We start from the raw sequence: 22795 nt of genomic DNA on the forward strand, positions 1-22795 counted from the left end.
AAAAAAGTTTGTAAAATCAGTTTTGAATACCTTGAGGGGGGTAGTTTTATAGAATGGGGTCATTTTTGGGTGGTTTCTATTATGTAAGCCTCACAAAGTGACTTCAGACCTGAACTGGTCCCTAAAAATTGGGTTTTTGAAAATTTCTTAAAAATTTTAAGATTTGCTTCTAAACTTCTAAGCCTTGTAACAGCCCCAAAAAATAAAATAATATTCCCAAAATGATCCAAACATGAAGTAGACATATGGGGAATGTAAAGTAATTATTATTGGAGGTATTACTATGTATTATATAAGTTGAGAAATTGAAACTTGGAAATTTGCAATTTTTTTACAAATATTTGGTAAATTTGGTATTTTTTTTTATAAAGAAAAATGAATTTTTTGGACTTCATTTTACCAGTGTCATGAAGTACAATATGTGACGAAAAAACAATCTCAGAATGACTTGGATAAGTCAAAGCATTTTAAAGTTATCAGCACTTAAAGTGAAATAGGGCCGAGTCCTTAAGGGGTTAAAATAACATAAAATACGTAAAAATAAAAAATAATAATCTTGATCTAGGAGGAGGAGGCCATATGGAGTAGGAGGTTGAGGAGGCGGTGTAGGTGGAAGCGGCGGTGGAGGAGGAGGTAGCCAACACGTTTTTTTGTTTTTAAATTATTATTTTTTTTTTTTTTTTTTGGGTAGACCCCAAAATATTGGGAAATATTAAAAATAAAGAGAGAGAGTGCGCTGGAGTACAACAATGGCTGGGGGAGACCGTTATATATGTCTATTCTGCACAAGGTAAGGACAAGTCCTGTGGGATCCATGCCTGGTTCATTTTAATGAACGTGGGCTTGTCCACATTGGCTGCAGGACGGGCCAGCACCTCCAAGGCGTAAAGGGCAAGCTCAGGCCATGTGCCCAATTTGGAGACCCAGAAGTTGAAGGGGGCAGACCCATCAGTCAGTACGTGTAGGCATGTGCACAGATACTGCTCCACCATGTTGCTGAAATGCTGCCTCCTGCTAAGACCTTCCATATCAGCTGGTGGTGCTGGTTGTTGTGACGTGCTGACAAAACTTTTTCACATTTCGGCTATGCTAACCCTGCCTTCTGAGGTGCTGGCGGTGCCCCTGCTGCGTTGGCGACCTCCTTCTCCTCCTCAGCCTTTGCCTTGTGCTTCCGCTGTCAGGTGGGAATGCCATCAGCAGCGCGTCTACCAGCGTGCGCTGGTAGTCGCGCATCTTTCGATCAGTAACAGACGTTTTTGCTAAATTTAGTTCCCTGTCAGCAATGCAGAGCAGGGGTTTTTCACCTGCAAAAATAGGTTAATGTCAACCATCAATGTAACAGACGAATTTGAGAAATTTCGGTCCCTGTCACCTATGCAGAGCAGGGGTTTGTATACGGCAAAACTGGTAAAATTTTTAAACAAAAATTTGTTTTTTGCAAACAGTCGGTTGCTGCTGTGTATAGGGTTCCCACCCCGGGTAGTATATTAGCAAAGATCACAGCAGATAAGTAAGATATTCTTTCTGTTTCTTTTTTTCTTTTTTTGTTTCAAAAATAAAGTATAATAACATACGGCAGTACGTGTGTAAACGTTTTCGGCTATGCAAAGCCTTCCTCAGACACTGAAAGATTACAAAAAATGACAATCAAGTCCTTTGTAGATACTATATTAGGCTAACAGCATATAGTTCTAGCAAATAATATATAATATAAATAAATAATATACGAAAATAGAATATGAAAAAAATACAAATGATAGTAATAACAATATAATCTAAGATACAAGATACAGTGGCTGACTATACGATCTAGTAAAACAAGCTTGTCCGGATCTTGAGGTCATCTCCGGTCAGAAGTCACTTTTTTATGAAATGGACACTGCGTCGGCGTATATCATGTTGCTGGAACGTCATATCAGCTTGAATAAATGCATTTAAGGAAGAAATGTTCAGTTCCAAATCCCAAAATTAAGCTCTAATATCTATTTTCCTCCTAATGGAATATCGCTGTATTGACTAAGGTTATGTAACATCATAGTGATCCCTATAATCTGACTTTATTTCAACACAATATATATAACACCTATCTCTCTCTCCTAGGAATTCAAGACACCTAACTGTATTATAAAAGAGGCATAAAAAGAGAGCATAAAAAAACAACAAAAAACAAGAATAAAGAAAATCCATAGAAAAACATAGAAAACCAGAGCCTTCCATCCTTACCTGTGCCGCAGTTTGATGTGGATATGATGGTGAAGAGAGGGTAAAGTTTGTGTCAATGGAAACGGAGCTATGCTCCAAATACACCAAAATTGGGTGCCATAATGCTCTCAATCTTTGCTTTTTATACTGAGGTCCAGAATCGCGCCAAAATCAGTGGGCGGAATCTATTCTAGCCATGTGGAGCGGCTTGCGTTCCACCAGCCGGAAGTGTATCGGCCGGTGGAACGCATCAGGACCGGAAGTTGCGTTCCAAAGGCCGGAAGTGCCCGGCCGTGGAATGCAGTGAAAATAGGCGATACAGGGCTCTACTGAGGACAGATCAAAACAGATAACTGTATAGATGATATAGTGTATCGTCACATATGTTCAGTAATATGCTAAATATGGTAATGATTTGGAGAAAAATAGAGTGGAAAGTAGATAAGAAGGGTATGAATGGAAACAGATTGAATGGAACGAATATAAGTGGGAAAAATAGAGGAAAGAAAATGTAGTAGAAATAAGTATAAGGAGAAAGTACATGCACACATATAAAAACATATACACATACATATATGTATATATACACATACACACACATAGAGATGGGGATGTTGAGACAATAAGAATAAGAATAATGTAGAATAACCAAGAGAAATATATACGTATATATATACACCCATACACAGAGAGAGAGATATAGAGACAGACAGGGTGTGATAAAACAGTGAACTATGGGAAATATTTTAAAGGATACTCTATGCGGCACTTGGATTCAGGAGGAGGTTTATAGGGCCTACGGAGGAAAAGTAAAATTATGTTAGTACATATAGGAAATGTTGCATGAAAGTACAGATTTTAACATGGTGATAGAAGCCATGGGATACCACTTTCAGATTCTATCTCCTATGAAAAACCTTATAAAAAACTTTGAATTTCGTACTCTTTATTCATACCCTTTAGACTGAGGGTCTGTAGTAAGTGGATCCAGTACGCTTCTCTGAGTTTCAGGATTTTGCTTCTATTTCCTCCCCTGCGCGGTGGTGGAACATGTTCAATCACTTGATATCTGAGTTGTGAAATTGAATGACCGTGGCTATGAAAATGTGCGGGGACCGGTAGTAATAGGCTTTCTCGACGTATGGTAGACTTATGTTGACAGATTCTGTCACGTATTTTTTGCGATGTTTCCCCTACGTATGCCAGTCCGCATGGGCATTTAATAATGTAGACAACGTAGTCGGAGTCGCATGTAAAGAAACCCCTGATTTCAATTGCTTTACCGGATTGTGGATGTGAGATGGTGGGACCTTTTTGAATGTGCGTGCATTGAGCACAATTTAAGCATGGGAACGTTCCCTTCTTGGGAGTGGATAGAAAGATTTGTTTCTGTAATTTTGTGTCCGAGCCAATGTCTGCCCTCACTAAGTTATCCCATATGTTTCTCGGTCTACGGTTGCAAGGAAGGATAGAGTTGTGGAATTTTTCCACCTGTGGAAAAGCTTTCCGTAAGAGTGGCCAATGTCCCCGAATGACATTGAGGACTTTCTTTGTGGCAGGGTGATACGTGTGTACAAATGGGATTTTTTTGTTGTTAGCAGAACCTGGTCGTCTGATCTTCCTATTTTTTGTTTCATGTAAAACGTGTTGTGGGTATCCTCTATTCTTAAATCTTTCCTCCATCTCTTTTTCTCTTATTGTTTTTAATTTGGGATCCTGGACAATTGTTTCAATTCTTTTGAATTGAGAGATTGGAAGTGATTTTAGTGTTGCTGGCGGATGAAAACTGGAAAAATGAAGTAAATGATTTCTATCAGTAGTTTTACGGAAAAGATCTGAAGAGAGTGTCCCTGTTGTGTTAATAGAAATACTGGTGTCCAAGAAATCTATTGAGGTATTACTGTGGTGAATAGTGAACTGTAATTCCGGCCAGATTGAATTCATGTATTGATGGAATAAAAGTAAAGATTCCTCTGGGCCCCTCCAGATACAAAAAATGTCGTCGATGTATCTTTTCCAAGTTAACGTATGTGTCATGTATAACTGATTGGTATAAATGTATGTTTCCTCAAAGTGTGCCATGAAACTGTTAGCGTAAGGGGGAGCCACATTCGACCCCATTGCGGTACCCTGTTTCTGTAGGTAGAAGTCATCCTGAAACATGAAAAAATTATTAAAAAGAACTAACTTGAGAAGGTCAATGCAGAGAGATTTTACTTTCGTATGTAAGTCTGAGTTGATTAGTAGTTGTTCTATTGCTTTAATGCCTTTCTCATGTTGTATTGATGTGTACAGGCTTGACACATCCCAGGTTACTAGGATACTTCCAGCTGGTAGTGGTCCTAGTTCCCGGATAAGGATCAAGAAGGATGTAGTGTCTAGTAAAAACGATTTGTTTTTTTTGATCAGGGGAGTGAGGATTTTTTCTAGGAAAATGGATAGGGGTGATAGAATGGACTCCGTTGATGCCACTATGGGTCGGCCAGGTGGATTCTGTAGATCTTTGTGTATCTTGGGTAAGATGTAGAACACTGGGACAATCGGGTGTAACTTGGTCAGGTAATCTACTGTTGTACTATCTATTGTTCCCTGGTCAAGATGGTGAATGAGAGTATTTTTAATAGAAGTAGAGATTACCGGTGACTGGTTCCGATCTAGTTTTTGGTAAATGGTTCATCATTAAGTTGGCGTTTAACTTCAATGGTATACTGGTTTTTGTCCATTACTACCAGGGCTCCACCTTTGTCTGCGGGTTTGAAAACTAAGTTTTTTGCTCGCTTTAGAGAATTTAATGCCTGTCTTTCTATATTTTGCATATTGTTAGTATATTTAAAGTGACCTGCCTTCACATTTTTTCTAAAGCTCTCAACGTCTTTTTGTACTAGTTGAACAAAAGTTTCGACTGCCGGATAGTTTTTTGGTGGCATAAGTACTTTTATTCCGTAGTCCCAGGTTTACAGAGGATATCAATGTTCCTCCTCCTTCCTTGTTCGGAGTTCTGGTAATCGTCTCAGAAAAATGGACCTTGAGACGAATGTTCCGAAAAAAACGTTGTAAGTCCAGATCCAATTGAAAGGTGTCAATTGGATAGGAGGGACAAATGGATAGGCCTTTTTGTAATAACATAAGTTCCGCTGGACTTAGGGAAACCGATGAAATATTAACTACCAGGGATTCTGATATGGGGGAGTCAGTAGTAGAAGTGAATGGTCCTACCTGGGATCTTGTAGTCACCGATGAAGTTGGTTGTGTCTGGGCCGGTGCGTTTCTATTACCCCTTCGTTGGTATCTTTGTCGCTGTTGATCTTGTGGTCGTTCACGATATGTTGATTCCGCACTGGAATTGGATCTTCTCGAATCTACAGATGACGATCTTTCGTTGTAGCCGTTATTGGCTACAACGAAAGATCGTCATCTGTAGATTCGAGAAGATCCAATTCCAGTGCGGAATCAACATATCGTGAACGACCACAAGATCAACAGCGACAAAGATACCAACGAAGGGGTAATAGAAACGCACCGGCCCAGACACAACCAACTTCATCGGTGACTACAAGATCCCAGGTGGGACCATTCACTTCTACTACTGACTCCCCCATATCAGAATCCCTGGTAGTTAATATTTCATCGGTTTCCCTAAGTCCAGCGGAACTTATGTTATTACAAAAAGGCCTATCCTTTTGTCCCTCCTATCCAATTGACACCTTTCAATTGGATCTGGACTTACAACGTTTTTTTCGGAACATTCGTCTCAAGGTCCATTTTTCTGAGACTATTACCAGAACTCCGAACAAGGAAGGAGGAGGAACATTGATATCCTCTGTAAACCTGGGACTACGGAATAAAAGTACTTATGCCACCAAAAAACTATCCGGCAGTCGAAACTTTTGTTCAACTAGTACAAAAAGACGTTGAGAGCTTTAGAAAAAATGTGAAGGCAGGTCACTTTAAATATACTAACAATATGCAAAATATAGAAAGACAGGCATTAAATTCTCTAAAGCGAGCAAAAAACTTAGTTTTCAAACCCGCAGACAAAGGTGGAGCCCTGGTAGTAATGGACAAAAACCAGTATACCATTGAAGTTAAACGCCAACTTAATGATGAAACCATTTACCAAAAACTAGATCGGAACCCGTCACCGGTAATCTCTACTTCTATTAAAAATACTCTCATTCACCATCTTGACCAGGGAACAATAGATAGTACAACAGTAGATTACCTGACCAAGTTACACCCGATTGTCCCAGTGTTCTACATCTTACCCAAGATACACAAAAATCTACAGAATCCACCTGGCCGACCCATAGTGGCATCAACGGAGTCCATTCTATCACCCCTATCCATTTTCCTAGAAAAAATCCTCACTCCCCTGATCAAAAAAAACAAATCGTTTTTACTAGACACTACATCCTTCTTGATCCTTATCCGGGAACTAGGACCACTACCAGCTGGAAGTATCCTAGTAACCTGGGATGTGTCAAGCCTGTACACATCAATACAACATGAGAAAGGCATTAAAGCAATAGAACAACTACTAATCAACTCAGACTTACATACGAAAGTAAAATCTCTCTGCATTGACCTTCTCAAGTTAGTTCTTTTTAATAATTTTTTCATGTTTCAGGATGACTTCTACCTACAGAAACAGGGTACCGCAATGGGGTCGAATGTGGCTCCCCCTTACGCTAACAGTTTCATGGCACACTTTGAGGAAACATACATTTATACCAATCAGTTATACATGACACATACGTTAACTTGGAAAAGATACATCGACGACATTTTTTGTATCTGGACGGGCCCAGAGGAATCTTTACTTTTATTCCATCAATACATGAATTCAATCTGGCCGGAATTACAGTTCACTATTCACCACAGTAATACCTCAATAGATTTCTTGGACACCAGTATTTCTATTAACACAACAGGGACACTCTCTTCAGATCTTTTCCGTAAAACTACTGATAGAAATCATTTACTTCATTTTTCCAGTTTTCATCCGCCAGCAACACTAAAATCACTTCCAATCTCTCAATTCAAAAGAATTGAAACAATTGTCCAGGATCCCAAATTAAAAACAATAAGAGAAAAAGAGATGGAGGAAAGATTTAAGAATAGAGGATACCCACAACACGTTTTACATGAAACAAAAAATAGGAAGATCAGACGACCAGGTTCTGCTAACTACAAAAAAATCCCATTTGTACACACGTATCACCCTGCCACAAAGAAAGTCCTCAATGTCATTCGGGGACATTGGCCACTCTTACGGAAAGCTTTTCCACAGGTGGAAGAATTCCACAACTCTATCCTTCCTTGCAACCGTAGACCGAGAAACATATGGGATAACTTAGTGAGGGCAGACATTGGCTCGGACACAAAATTACAGAAACAAATCTTTCTATCCACTCCCAAGAAGGGAACGTTCCCATGCTTAAATTGTGCTCAATGCACGCACATTCAAAAAGGTCCCACCATCTCACATCCACAATCCGGTAAAGCAATTGAAATCAGGGGTTTCTTTACATGCGACTCCGACTACGTTGTCTACATTATTAAATGCCCATGCGGACTGGCATACGTAGGGGAAACATCGCAAAAAATACGTGACAGAATCTGTCAACATAAGTCTACCATACGTCGAGAAAGCCTATTACTACCGGTCCCCGCACATTTTCATAGCCACGGTCATTCAATTTCACAACTCAGATATCAAGTGATTGAACATGTTCCACCACCGCGCAGGGGAAGAAATAGAAGCAAAATCCTGAAACTCAGAGAAGCGTACTGGATCCACTTACTACAGACCCTCAGTCCAAAGGGTATGAATAAAGAGTACGAAATTCAAAGTTTTTTATAAGGTTTTTCATAGGAGATAGAATCTGAAAGTGGTATCCCATGGCTTCTATCACCATGTTAAAATCTGTATTTTCATGCAACATTTCCTATATATACTAACATAATTTTACTTTTCCTCCGTAGGCCCTATAAACCTCCTCCTGAATCCAAGTGCCGCATAGAGTATCCTTTAAAATATTTCCCATAGTTCACTGTTTTATCACACCCTGTCTGTCTCTATATCTCTCTCTATGTGTATGGGTGTATATATATACGTATATATTTCTCTTGGTTATTCTACATTATTCTTATTCTTATTGTCTCAACATCCCCATCTCTATGTGTGTGTATGTGTATATATACATATATGTATGTGTATATGTTTATATATGTGTGCATGTACTTTCTCCTTATACTTATTTCTACTACATTTTCTTTCCTCTATTTTTCCCACTTATATTCGTTCCATTCAATCTGTTTCCATTCATACCCTTCTTATCTACTTTCCACTCTATTTTTCTCCAAATCATTACCATATTTAGCATATTACTGAACATATGTGACGATACACTATATCATCTATACAGTTATCTGTTTTGATCTGTCCTCAGTAGAGCCCTGTATCGCCTATTTTCACTGCATTCCACGGCCGGGCACTTCCGGCCTTTGGAACGCAACTTCCGGTCCTGATGCGTTCCACCGGCCGATACACTTCCGGCTGGTGGAACGCAAGCCGCTCCACATGGCTAGAATAGATTCCGCCCACTGATTTTGGCGCGATTCTGGACCTCAGTATAAAAAGCAAAGATTGAGAGCATTATGGCACCCAATTTTGGTGTATTTGGAGCATAGCTCCGTTTCCATTGACACAAACTTTACCCTCTCTTCACCATCATATCCACATCACACTGCGGCACAGGTAAGGATGGAAGGCTCTGGTTTCTATGTTTTTCTATGGATTTTCTTTATTCTTGTTTTTTGTTGTTTTTTTATGCTCTCTTTTTATGCCTCTTTTATAATACAGTTAGGTGTCTTGAATTCCTAGGAGAGAGAGATAGGTGTTATATATATTGTGTTGAAATGAAGTCAGATTATAGGGATCACTATGATGTTACATAACCTTAGTCAATACAGCGATATTCCATTAGGAGGAAAATAGATATTAGAGCTTAATTTTGGGATTTGGAACTGAACATTTCTTCCTTAAATGCATTTATTCAAGCTGATATGACGTTCCAGCAACATGATATACGCCGACGCAGTGTCCATTTCATAAAAAAGTGACTTCTGACCGGAGATGACCTCAAGATCCGGACAAGCTTGTTTTACTAGATCGTATAGTCAGCCACTGTATCTTGTATCTTAGATTATATTGTTATTACTATCATTTGTATTTTTTTCATATTCTATTTTCGTATATTATTTATTTATATTTATATTATATATTATTTGCTAGAACTATATGCTGTTAGCCTAATATAGTATCTACATAGGACTTGATTGTCATTTTTTGTAATCTTTCAGTGTCTGAGGAAGGCTTTGCATAGCCGAAAACGTTTACACACATACTGCCGTATGTTATTATACTTTATTTTTGAAACAAAAAAATAAAAAAAGAAACAGAAAGAATATCTTATTTATCTGCTGTGATCTTTGCTAATATAAAACTGGTAAAATGTCACCCGAGAATGTAAAAGATTATTTTTTGAAATTTAGGTCCCTGTCACCTATGCAGAGCAGGGGTTTATTCTTGGCAAAAATGGTAAAATGTCATCCAAGAATGTAACAGACGCTTTTGCACCCTGCTCCCTCTTTTGCTGTGCTGGTGCCTCTGTGCGACCACCGCATCTTCCTCCAAACGGCACATGTCACTCGCATGACCTTGATTCCATGTGGGGTCTAGTACCTCATCATTCTCCATATCATCTTCCACCCACTCTTTACCCCTGTCCTCCTTGTCGGTCTGCAGACTGCAGAAAGCCACAGCAGTGGGCACCTGTGTTTAGTCATCAGAGACTTGCTGCGGTGGTCTTCCCATGTCCTCATCCTGAAACATAAGTGGTTGGGCATTGGTGCACTCAATCTCTTCCACTTCTGAGGCAGGGCTATGTGGATGGCCCACGGAAACCCTGCCAGCAGAGTCATCAAAAAGCAGAAGAGACTGCTGCATGACTTTGGGCTCAGACTGCTTGTCTGATTTGCAAGGGGGTGAGTTGAAAGACAGATGGCCATGGGCTGTAGGTGCCAACTCTGAGCTTTCAGCAGGGGACTGGGTGGGAGACAATGTGAAGGAACTGGAGGCACTATTAGCCACCCAATCTACTATCGCCTGTACTTGTTCTTGCCTCACCAGTCGTAGAGCCGCATTCGGGCCTACCTAATAATGCTGAAGGTTCTGTCACCTACTTGCACCTGAGGAAGGGGTTTAACTTGTGCGTGTAGCTGGCACAAATCGACCACGTCCTCTACCTGCAACAGGAGCTCCACCAGGGCCACGTCTCTTAATTTGACGCTCTCCTCATTCTTTGCGTTCACCCACAAAACAGATGGTTTATGTCAGGCGACAATGTAACCGCCAATAGTCAACAATTAAGTTCACTGACCGTAAGTCAGTGCCGGTGTCATAAAGGGAAAATTTCTTGAGGTCACACAACAATGTGACAGTTAAATTTAATACAAATACTTCACTGTCAAAAAAATATTTGAATTTGTCAAACAACAATGTAACATCAGTATTTAATGGTTTTATTGGACTGTCATAAATGCAGCGGAGGCCACAAATGTACTGTCTAGCGCAAAAGATGAGCATTTGTCAGCCAACAATGTAACAGACGCATTTGTGAAATTTATTTCTCTTTCCGCTATATAGAGCAGGAGTATATCATAGTTAAAAAATTTTAATGTCACCCAACAATGCAATAGGTAAAAATACAGCTCTCATCTGCCCCTTCTCTGCTGTGAGCACGGAATTACCGCACCAGGATGCAGATAACTAAGTCCAAATGAAGAGCAAAAATCCAGCTCAGTTTCGCAGAAGTTAAAACTGTACTTTATTTAAGCGGTTAAAAATACATCCAGTATAACCAATCTTAGTCTACGCGTTTCAGGCTACCAGAAATGTAAGCCCTTACTCATGACGTGATAAGACACAACTGAGTGCAGCAGATATAGTGGGTCCACACCTGTGCCCCTGATTGGGCTATCACGTGACCCAGAAGAAATGCTGCCATCCACATGCATCAAATCTTCAAATAAAAAGCCATAAGCTTCATTTACTAAAAACATGTCTATATTCGATATAAAACATGTAGAATACAATTTTATTTTTTTCACAAACCATATCCAAGTTGTATTTACTGATTTATATTTCACTGCAAAAGGCAGCAAAATGTTCTTAAATGCATGGCAAGTGCTCAGCAAACAAATGTGGATAGGGAAATGACTTAAAATAACATAAAATACGTAAAAAAATAAAATAAAATCTTGATGTATGAGGTGGAGGTCCATATGGAGTAGGAGGTTGAGGAGGCGGTGGACGTGGCGGTGTAGGTGGAAGCGCCGGTAGAGGAGGAGGTAGCCAACCCTGTTATTTTTATATATATTTTTTTTGTTTGTTTAAATTAGAGTACACCCCAAAACATTGGGAAATATAAAAAAAACAAAAAAAACAAAAAAAAACAATGAGAAAGTGCGCTGGAGTATAACAATGGATGGGTGAGGCCGGTATACATGTCTATTCTGCAAAAGGTACGGACAAGTCCTGTGGGATCCATGCTTGGTTCATTTTAATGAACGCGAGCTTGTCCACATTGGCTGTGGACAGGCGGCTGCGCACGTTCAGAGGCAGCGAGGCAGCGTCTTAGCAGGAGGCAGCATTTCAGCAACATGGTGGAGCAGTATGTGTGCACCGGCCTACACGTACTGACTGATGGGTCTGCCCTTTTCAACTTCTGGGTCTCCAAATTGGGCACATGGCCTGAGCTTGCCCTTTACAGTGTATTGACACTGTAAAGGGCAAGCTCAGGCCATGTGCCCAATTTGGAGACCCAGAAGTTGAAAAGGGCAGACCCATCAGTCAGTACGTGTAGGCCGGTGCACACATACTGCTCCACCATGTTGCTGAAATGCTGCCTCCTGCTAAGACGTTCCATATCAGCTGGTGGTGCTGGTTGTTGTGGCGTTCTAACAAAGCTTTTCCACATGTCGGCCATGCTAACCCTACCTTCTGAGGTGCTGCATTGGCGACCTCCTCCTCCTCTGCGATCACGCTCCAGTGACGGAATTAAAGATGATACGTTGTCCTTGTAACAGGGATCCAGCAGCGTGGCCACCCAGTAATCGGTACAAGTTAGAATGGGGCCAACTCGCGGTCGTTGCGGAGACACTGCATCATGTAATCACTCATGTGTGCCATGCTGCCCAGAGGCAACGAACAGCTGTCCTCTGTTGGAGGTGTATCGTCTGTGTCCTCTGTATCCCCCCAGCCACGCACCAGTGATGCCCATGAGCTGGTTTGGGTGCCACCCTGCTGTGAACACTGTTCCTTCTCCTCCATCTCCACATCCTCTTCATCCTCCAGAACTGTGCCCTGGCTAGACAATTGTATACCTGGCCTATGTTGGTGCAGGAACCCACCCTCGGAGCCACTTGTGAATGACTGGCCTGAAACTCTTGTAAATGATCCCTCTTCCTCCTCCTCCTGTGCCACATCCTCTTCCATCATCACCCGAAGCGTTTTTTCAAGGAGGCATAGAAGTGGGATAGTAACGCTGAGAACAGCGTCATCGGCACTGGCCATGTTGGTGGAGTACTTGAAACAGCGCAACAAGGCACACAGGTTTCGCATGGAGGCCCACTCATTGGTGGTGAAGTGGTGCTGTTCTACAGAGCGACTCACCCGTGCGTGCTGCAGCTGAAACTGCTGCTGCTCGCACTGTCTGGCCTGCATGTGCAAGGTGGAGTTCCGCCTTCTGGGCATGTCGCATATGAGGCGGTGAGCGGGAAGGCCGAACTTGCGCTGTAGCGCTGACAGGCGAGCAGCAGCAGAGTGAGAACGCCCACACTTTCTGCAGCAGCTCTGACATATTGGGGCAATTTTTCAGGAATTTCTGCATCACCAAATTCAGCACATGCACCAGGTAAGGGATGTGCATCAAACCGGCTAGGTCCAGAGCTGCTATGCGATTTCACCCATTATCGCACACCACCAGGCCGGGCTTGAGGCTTACTGGCACTAACTACTCATCAGTCTGTTGTTCCATGCCCTTCCACAGCTCCTGCGCGGTGTGGGGTTTGTCCCCCAAACAGATAAGTTTCAAAACTGCCTGCTGTCGTTTCCCCCTTGCTGTGCTGAAGTTGGTGGTGAAGGTGTTAGGCTGACCTCAGGAGGAGGAGGAAGCAACAGGAAGCAAAGAGAAGCTCCCTGCAATCCTCGATGGTGAAAGGACATGCACCAAACTGCTATCCGCCTCAGGCCCAGCCGCCACTGCATTTACCCAGTGTGCTGTTATGGAGATATAACGTCCCTGACCGTGCTTACTGGTTCATGTATCTGTAGTTATGTGGACCTTGCCACAGATGGCGTTGCGCAGTGCACACTTGATTTTGTCCCCCACATGGTTGTGCAGGGAAGGGATGGCTCGCCTGGAAAAGTAGTGGCGGCTGGGCACAACGTACTGTGGGACAGCCACCGCCATCAGATTCTTAAAACTGTCCGTGTCCACCAGACGGAATGACAGCATTTCAAAGGCCAGGAATTTGGAAATGCTGGCATTCAGGGCCAGGGATCACGGGTGGGTAGGGGGGTACTTCCTCTTTCCCTCTAGTATTTGGGAGATAGACAGCTGAAGGATTCCATGGGATATTGTGGAGATGCTTGGTGACCGAGGTGGTGGCGTTGCTGCCACATCCTCTGTTTGGGGGGTGGCAGGTGCCACTGTCACTCCAGAGGTGGATGAAGAGGCCGAGACTGCAGCAGAAGAGGAAGCAGGAGGAGCCAGAGACCTTTCTTGGTTTTTGAGGTGTCTACTTCAACTCTTGCTTTGCACTTAGATGCCTGGTCATGCAGGTTGTGCTCAGGTTTAAAACGTTTATGCCTCCACTTCAGGATCTGATTGCACAGTGTGAAAACCACTCATGTCTTGTCGTCAGCACATTGTCTGAAGAACTGCCACGCCAGGGAACTCCTTGGAGCTGGCTTTGGTGTGCTCGGTCCCTTGCTGCTGTGGGCACTAGCAGGCGTACTGTCTAGGGGACGGCTGCTCAATTTTTGCACCCTGCTCCCTCTTCTGCTGTGCTGGTGGCTCTGTGCGACCACTGCCTATTCCTCCGAACTACACAGGTCACTCGCATGACCTTGATTCCATGTGGGGTCGAGGACCTCATAGTCCTCCTCATCATCTTCCACCCAGTCTTTACCCCTGCCCTACTTGTTGGTTTGCACACTGTAGAAAGCCGCACCTGTGTTTCAGCATCATCCGAGAGGTGCTGCGGTGGTCCTCCCATGTACTCATCCTGAAACATAAGTGGTTAGGCATTGATGCACTCAATCTCTTCCACTTCTGGGGCAGGGCTATGTGGATGGCCCTGGGAAACCCTGCCAGCAGAGTCGTCAAAAAGCAGAAGACTGCTGCATGACTTGGCTCAGACTGCTTGGCTGATTTGCAAGGGGGTGAGGTGAAAGACTGATGGACATGGGCTGCAGGTGCCAACTCTGATCTTTCAGCAGGGGACTGGGTGGGAGACAATGTGAAGGAACTGGATCCACTGTCAGCCACCCAATCTTCTATCTCCTGTATTTGTTCTTGCCTCACCATTCGTAGAGCCACTTTCAGCCCTACCAAATAACGCTGAAGTTTGTCGCCTACTCGCACCTGAGGAAGGTGTTTCACTTGGGCTTGTATCTGGCACAGATCGACCACATCCTCTCCCTGCAACAGGAGCTCAAGCAGCACCACAACCAGGGCCACGTCCCTTATTTGACGCTCTCCTCATATTTTACGGTCACCCACCAAAGTAACAGACATTTTTAAAAAAATTAAGTTCCTTGTAAACAATGCAGAGCAGGTTTTTTTGACTGCCAAAATGGGTTAATGTCACCCAACAATGGAACAGACTATTTTTTTAAACTTATTGCCCAGTCTGCTATGCAGTGCAGGCAGCAAAGGTACTTTATTGTCCAAAAAAAGTTTTTTTTCTCACACACAATGAAAGCACAGGGGTTTTTTACATAAAAAAATGGTGGATATGTCACCCCTCCAATGGAACAGATGGATTTGCTGAATTTATGTGCCTGCCTGTCACATGTGAAGGCCTCAGAGGTACTTTACACCCAAAAATGGGAATTTGCAGCCCAGGAAGCAGTGCAGGCTGCAAATGTACTTTCTAGCAACAAAAAATGTAACTGCAGTATTTGGCGGTTTTATTGGACTGTCAGAAATGCAGTAAAGAGTAAAAAGGTACTTTATTGGCAAAAAAAAGGGTTTCTTTAACCATAAATGAAACAGATGGATTTAACTGAGATTATATTTCACTCTCACAAATGAAGCACAGGGGTTTTTTACATAAAAAATTGTGGATATGTCACGGCTACAATGGAACAGATGGGTTTGCTGAATTTATGTGCCTGCCTGTCACATATGCAGTGCAGGCCTCAGAGGTACTTTACAACAAAAAATTTAAATATGTCACCCCACATTGGAACAGATGGATTTAACTGTGATTATATTTCACTCTCAGAAATGCAGCACAGGAATACTTTACAGAAAAAAATGGGGATATGTCACCCCCTGGGTCCCTGAACTCACAGACGGTATTATTTTTCCTTCCCCTGGCACATATGCAGTGCTGGTGCACTGCTGTTGCACAAAATGGCTGCCAACGCCCACCTAACAGACAGATTAAAACTTTTTTTTCAGTCTCAGCGGTCTCAGGGCAGGGTACAAAAATGTTGCATTGCACCCCCAAACAATAAACGCTGTAGATCGCTGACTTCACACCATGTGCAGATATCAGAGTCTTTCCTAATCTCTCCCTCACAGCAGCAGCATCCTATCCTTACAACTAGTAAGAGCAGAGTGACGTGTGGCGCTACGTGACTCCAGCTTATATAGAGGCTGGGTCACATGCTGCACTTGGCCAATGACAGCCATGCCATTAGTAGGCATGGCTGTGATGGCTTCTAAGGGCACACGAGTTAAACGCTTGTTGATTGGCTGCCCTGTAGCCTTTCGAGAAGTGCCATTAAATCGCCGAACCCCAACTTTTACGAAAAATGTTCAGGTCCGGGTATAAAAAAAACTAAAGTTCGGTACGAACCCGAACTTTACAGTTCGAGTTCGCTCAACCCTAATTATAATTCATCTTATTTTCTCAGTACTGTCTGATCAGGACATGACCGCTTCTAGATTTCTCGTGTATTTATTTTATTTTTTTCCTCTCCGTTATATATACTTGTTCTCATCTATGCCCTCTTCTTTCTCAGGTATATAAATCTACAGCAGATGTAGACCGTGCCCGTGAAATGTATGATGGTTATTCTAAAGTTACTGATGAGGAACCTTACAAGTTTCTCACCCTGCGTGACATTGTAATACTGAGAAAAGAGGAGCGCAAGTTGTTTGTACAGATAAACACTCAAATGACAGGTGAGCAGACTGACCAATTAGGTTCTAGTGAAAGCCAGTGACCTTTTTACCTGTCGTAAGATATATAAATGTTGAATATTTTATGTGGATGTCTTGTATTTATTTCTTTACAGAGAGACCCCAGTCAAATCTTTTTTTAATCTGATCAAGATTAAAACCCCAAGATGCCAAAAGCCCTCTCTGCAACCCTCTATTCTAACAATCGTTTCTCTCACTCAACTCCTCCCCCTACACACACACACTGAGACAAAAAAAATTGTAGTAGAAAAGAAAGTACACCGTCATCCATAAAACAGTTAACAGGTATATTCCACACTGTATTTCATTAGGAACACAGTAGGGAAAAACCGTTCTCCATTTCTGAAATGTTCTCAAATATCGACACAGAATTCAACTTCACCATAAATTCCCCTGTTGTCGAAGCATTTTTGTCCATATCAAGAGAGATGACCACACAGAGAGGGGGAGGTGGGGAGGGAGTTGGGGGGGGGGGGGGGGACTGGGAGATTTAATAAAGGTTTATTTGATACAGTGTTATTGACGTGCTGATTTGGATAAAGTATGATTGATTTAGGGCTCTTTCACACTTGCGTTGTCCGGATCCGTCGTGTACTCCATTTGCCGGAAGTGCCCGCCAGATCCGTAACACCGCAAGTGAACTGAAAGCATTTGAAGACTGATCCGTCTTCAAAATGCGTTCAGTGTTACCATGGCAGCCAGGACGCTATTAAAGTCCTGGTTGCCATAGTAGTAGTGGGGAGCGGGGGAGCAGTATACTTACCGTCCGTGCGGCTCCTGGGGCGCTCCAGAATGACGTCAGAGCGCCCCATGCGCATGAATGACGTGATGTTTAGCTTAAGGCCGGATCCGGATTAATGCCTTTCAATGGGCATTAATTCCGGATCCGGCCTTGCGGCAAGTGTTCAGGATTTTTGGCCGGAGCAAAAAGCGCAGCATGCTGCGGTATTTTCTCCAGCCAAAAAAAACGTTTAGCTTAAGGCCGGATCCGGATTAATGCCTTTCATTGGGCATTAATTCCGGATCCGGCCTTGTGGCAAATGTTCAGGATTTTTGGCCGGAGCAAAAAGCGCAGCATGCTGTGGTATTTTCTCCGGCCAGAAAACGTTCCAGTCCTGAACTGAAGACATCCTGATGCATCCTGAACGGATTTCTCTCCATTCAGAATGCATTGGGATAATCCTGATCAGGATTTTTCCGGCATAGAGCCCCGACGACGGAACTCTATGCCGGAAAAGAACAACGCAAGTGTGAAAGAGCCCTTAAATGTATTGATATGCTATTGTCATATAATGTACGGTTAATCTGAATAATTGGCTGTATGTAAAACCTTTTAATAAAAATGATCTGGTTAAAAAAAATATATATAAAAATTCCCCTGTTGTCGGGGAAAAGGCCTGAATCCAGTGCAGGCCAATTATTTTGCAAGCCGCATACAACAGTCTCCCAATTGCTACTTTACCACGTTCCCCCAATGGTACTTCTGTCATATAACCCAAAACACTCACTTTTGGGTCTCGGATTAACTGTATAGGAAATGCCTTATTTATTACTTTCAGGATACCATACCAAAATTCGTTCAGTGGCAAGCAGCTCTACAGTGAGTGTCTGATCGAAACAACAGAAGTGTTTTATATACGCTGTTAAGAGCATAGAGTTGAGAATGCCTCCCACTTTCTCTTAATGGAACAGCCTTCAGTATATCAGACCATTGTTCATCTGAGATATTTCCATGATATTTATTTAATAATAGATGATAAACGGCTAATATTAAACTGGCCTTGCATCCCCCATAGGCTATTGTGTGAAGAGTAGCATCTTCCTGGAACAACAAGGATGACTTCCTGCCCTTACTGTAGTCTCATATGGATACCGTAGCTGCAAGTATTGATAGAAACAACTCTGCGTGATCTAGAATTCCTTTTGCCAATGTTGAAAGGACTGAAAAAGACCCTCCACAGCAGTATGACAATAAAGAAACAAACTCTACTCCCCGGGACACCTCTCAGCTGCTTCGGGCTTATACAGACGGCTGTAGTGTTTTGGCGGTCCGCACATGGCCGGCATTATGATAGAAATTACTTTTCTTATCCGCAATCTGACAAAAATAGGACATGCTCAATCTTTCTTGCGGGGCCGTGGAACAGAACTTTGGATGCAGACAGCATCTTTTGCGGACCCATGGAAATGAATGGGTCTGCACCCGTTCCAAAAAATTGCGGAATGGATGTGGACCCATTCATACAGTCATCTGAATGAGCCTTAACCATACACCACACATTGTGAATCTTCAATATAGGCAGCCTACACACAAGACTATGGTCTTGTAATGTAACATACTAAGCTTGTCAGTTCTTTTTTTTTTTTAGTTCCTCAAATGCAGTTTTTCAATAGGTTCTGTAAGCTATAGTTCCTTTAAAGGATTTTCACGCAATTAAGTATAGCTCCAAAGTTAGGTTTTCTGAAAATAATACTATTTTATATCATCTAATCCAGTTTTTGAAAATGCACTGCTATTAGTGTGTTTGTTACAAGCAGCAATAGCATTTTGCATTCAAACATGTGCTATTGCAAGGTAGTAGTAGTAGTAGTAGTAGTAGTAGTAGGCAGCAGTAGTAGGCAGCAGTAGTAGTAGTAGTAGGCAGCAGTAGTAGTAGTAGGCAGCAGTAGTAGTAGTAGTAGTGGTAGTAGTGGCAGCAGTAGTAGTAGTAGTAAGTAGTAGTAGTAGTAGTAGTAGTAGGCAGCAGTAGTAGTAGTAGTAGTAGTAGTAGGCAGTAGTAGTAGTAGGCGTAGGCAGCAGCAGTAGTAGTAGTCAGCAGCCAGCAGCACCACACAGTGTTGGGCAGAGGAATTGTGGGGAGACTGACATAATGATGTAGCAATGCATAGCAAGCCCAACATTTTTTAGATACAGTCCGGAAGTGCATGGTTTCCATAGGGAGGCTAAATTAAGAAAAAGTTTTCAAAATGTGAATATAAGGAAAAAGACACCGCTTTTATTTCCACCATCCTTCCTTTTGTATACTGTAGTGTTCAGTGCTTCGGAGGATAACACATAGACTTTTCTATATTATCACCCCCGTTACCAATTAAACACTTTAAAACACCTAATCCTTTCTGGTGAATCTGCACCAGTCTGTAGTTAAATATTCATATTTTACCAGTTAGGCGGTCACAATACAGGTATGATAGATCATGAGTTCTCTTTATAATGGTTTTGTTTTGTTTTTCCAGGGGATAATGTGGAAGTTCTGCATTATGACAGCAGTCCCACTGGACTTATACTCTCTGTGCTGAAAAGATTTTGCAATGATGAGGAGGAACTGGAAAAGAAAATGCTGGAACTGAGCTGTGCAGATGCCTTCTATTGGGAAAAACAGAACAGCAGATGAATAGCAGGAAAACCAGTCAGAATACTGTAGGACTGTGCTCTGAAAATGAAGCACTATTGTGCACATTCACAGCAAATATTGGGGCAATAAGTCCTTAAAGGGTAACTGTCATATTTTTTATTTATTTGCTAGTTTATTAGAGCTAGGCATGTATACCTGAGTTAATCTGTCAATGATTGTCAAAAGATCTGTAATTACTTTATAATAACAGCTTTAATTAATGTCCTCTTTCTCTTTCCACTGCTCCCTTTAAAAGACCATTGCTAGGGCTTGTCTGTGTTCCTTTTAGTATAAACAGTAGACAGGGGCGGTCTTCCACACTGCATGCCTGCATTAGGCTTCAGAGTGAGGAGGCGTGTCTCTCAGTAATCCAATCCGATTGGCTGGCAGGGAGTTGCTTGCTACAGCAAGTGTGTATGGGAAGTGAGGGAAAGCAGTTTTGGCCTCAGAGAACTGGCAGAGGAGCCATCTTGAGAAGGTCCTCATATTCTAAATGTTTAAACAGCCGTAACTAAGGGAAAACAGTGGTATGTGAAGAAACTAAAGATTGCATAATGCTGCTGCAGCAGTAAAATTGGTTTTTTGACGAAAATCTGACAGTTACCCTTTAATTTCCAATGAATGAGTAATCATTTGAACCGGGTAAAAAGAGCAATGATTCTAAGCAAAGTTGTTTCCTAGTAGAGTTCACAGGAAGAACAGTGAAATGTCATCACATATGGCCATCAATGAAACCGCTTTTTTCTTTTTTTCTTTTTCTCAAAGATAATCTGATTGGAGATAATTTGGAGAATGAATAATTAAACATGGTTTTATAACTTTAGATTGTGTTCTTAATATATTCTTTATTTGGAAATTTGTGGGTAATAGAGGAGGGTACCCTATTCAGTGGATAGTGGCTACAAGATCATTCCACTCTGTAGGAGCCTGCACATTACATTATTACATATATTGATTATAGTTAGAAGTATGAAATGCTTCATTACCCTTTGGTGGCACTGCATGGACACTAAACCCTGGAACAGGGCTTATCCATGTTTATAAGAATGTGGCAGCTTTTTATACACCATGGCGCCACAGGTTGTGGACCCGCAACGCAATTTTATTTATGGTTAAAGTGTTTAGTATTTTTTTTTTTTTAAATGCCCTTTATCTATTCACCGTTCCTGCACTGTGGATCCCATCCCCACACTTCTCTGTGGACAGGATGTGTGATATCCAATTTATCATTAAATGCACTACTTCAGCCATTTACTGCCTCAGCTGTCATGTGCCGCTTGGAGACACGTTACTGATGAGACCACTTAATGGCTGCAGCAGTGAACATGACAAACAGGATGTCACATGTTTAGTTCACAGTGGAGATGGGCCCTTAGCACTGGAAAGGAGCACCATTAAATAGGTAAGTAGCTTTTTAACTTTATGTTAAGCAGTTTTTGGGCCACAAGTAACATTCATTTGTGGTTGGACAGTTAATGAAATCCTTGTGATGCTCTGGGCATTGTTCTAATGGGTAGTTTACATTTTTGTGACAACAGTAACACTGAGAAAATTGTTTTAGGAATGTGGAAAGTTCACTTGCCCTCCAAATTCCCAGATCTCAATCTGATTGATAATGTGTGGGATCTGCTGAAAAAAGACACTGCAACCAACAATACTTTAAAGCAGGCATCCTCAAACTGCGGCCCTCCAGCTGTTGCAAAACTACAACTCCCAGCATGCCCGAACAGCCTACAGGTATCAGCCTACAGCAGGGCATTGTGGGAGTTGTAGTTTTGCAACAGCTGGTGGGCCGCAGTTTGAGGATGCCTGCTTTAAAGGATCTCCCGTTAACCCCTTAGTGGCAGATTACACCGGAGACCTTCCGAGTTCTTGTAGAGCCCATATCTCGATGCAGGGGTATGCCCAGAGATATAATTGAATGGTCCGCAAATACCATTCTGGCCACCCTTAAAAGATGGACTTAAAAACCCCACCCCCAGGTCCCGTTAAGCCAAGCCCTTACCTGGTTAGGACATTCCCCCCCAACTCCACAGCCAATGGGGATTGAAAAAATGAAGGTAAAAATAAACATCTGTTAGCTGCAGGGGTAGGAGGTAGGGTGACTTTCTCCCTGCAGCTGACGCTCAGACAGCACAGTACTGCTGTCTGAGAGTGAGCTGTTCAAAATGACATCCCTGTGTCCATCCAGCCCCTGCACCGGATGGAGGACAGGGAGTCTGAAAGATGGACTGTCCGGCCTAAAACCGGACCTCTGGCCTCCCTAGGGGAAGGCTGCTGTGCAGCTCTGTGTTAAAGGGGTTATCCCATCATAATGATCACTGTTAAATCTGTTAATGATTTGACAGTGATCATTTTTGTAAATATACTTTATTAACAAATTCCCACCGATTAGGAGAAAATTCATCCCCACTTACCTTATTGTTGTGACTCGGTCTCCCCTGGTTACGACCACCGCTCTTCCGCAAGATCCCGATGGTCGCGCTTGCCCAGAAGACTTCTTCTTTTCTCCCGGCCGGGCCACTCGCTGTCCTGAACGCGCACGCTGCCGCGCATGCGCGACGGTGACTTCTTCCCGGCCAGAATAGTACAGAGCTGCGAACGCGCACGCCGGCTCTGTACTATACTGGCCAGAAATAAGTCACATTGCGCATGCGCGGCAGCGTGCGCGTTCAGTCCAGCGCGCGGCCCGGCCGG

General features: G+C 42.5%; 1 protein-coding gene across 1 annotated transcript in view; it reads left to right on the plus strand.

Moving 5' to 3' along the window:
- DPP3 (dipeptidyl peptidase 3) overlaps window positions 1–20316 on the plus strand; it is a 180465-nt gene extending 160149 nt beyond the window's left edge. The window contains exons 16-17 of the mRNA XM_040409072.1: window positions 16526–16688; window positions 19941–20316. Coding sequence (XP_040265006.1) covers window positions 16526–16688; window positions 19941–20098 — 321 coding nt within the window. The 3' untranslated portion in view covers window positions 20099–20316. The remainder of the gene's footprint in view (window positions 1–16525; window positions 16689–19940) is intronic.
- The last annotated feature ends 2479 nt before the right edge of the window (window positions 20317–22795 follow it).

The sequence above is a fragment of the Bufo bufo genome, chromosome 10 (genome assembly GCF_905171765.1).
Source record: "Bufo bufo chromosome 10, aBufBuf1.1, whole genome shotgun sequence".
NCBI classification, from domain to species: domain Eukaryota; kingdom Metazoa; phylum Chordata; class Amphibia; order Anura; family Bufonidae; genus Bufo; species Bufo bufo.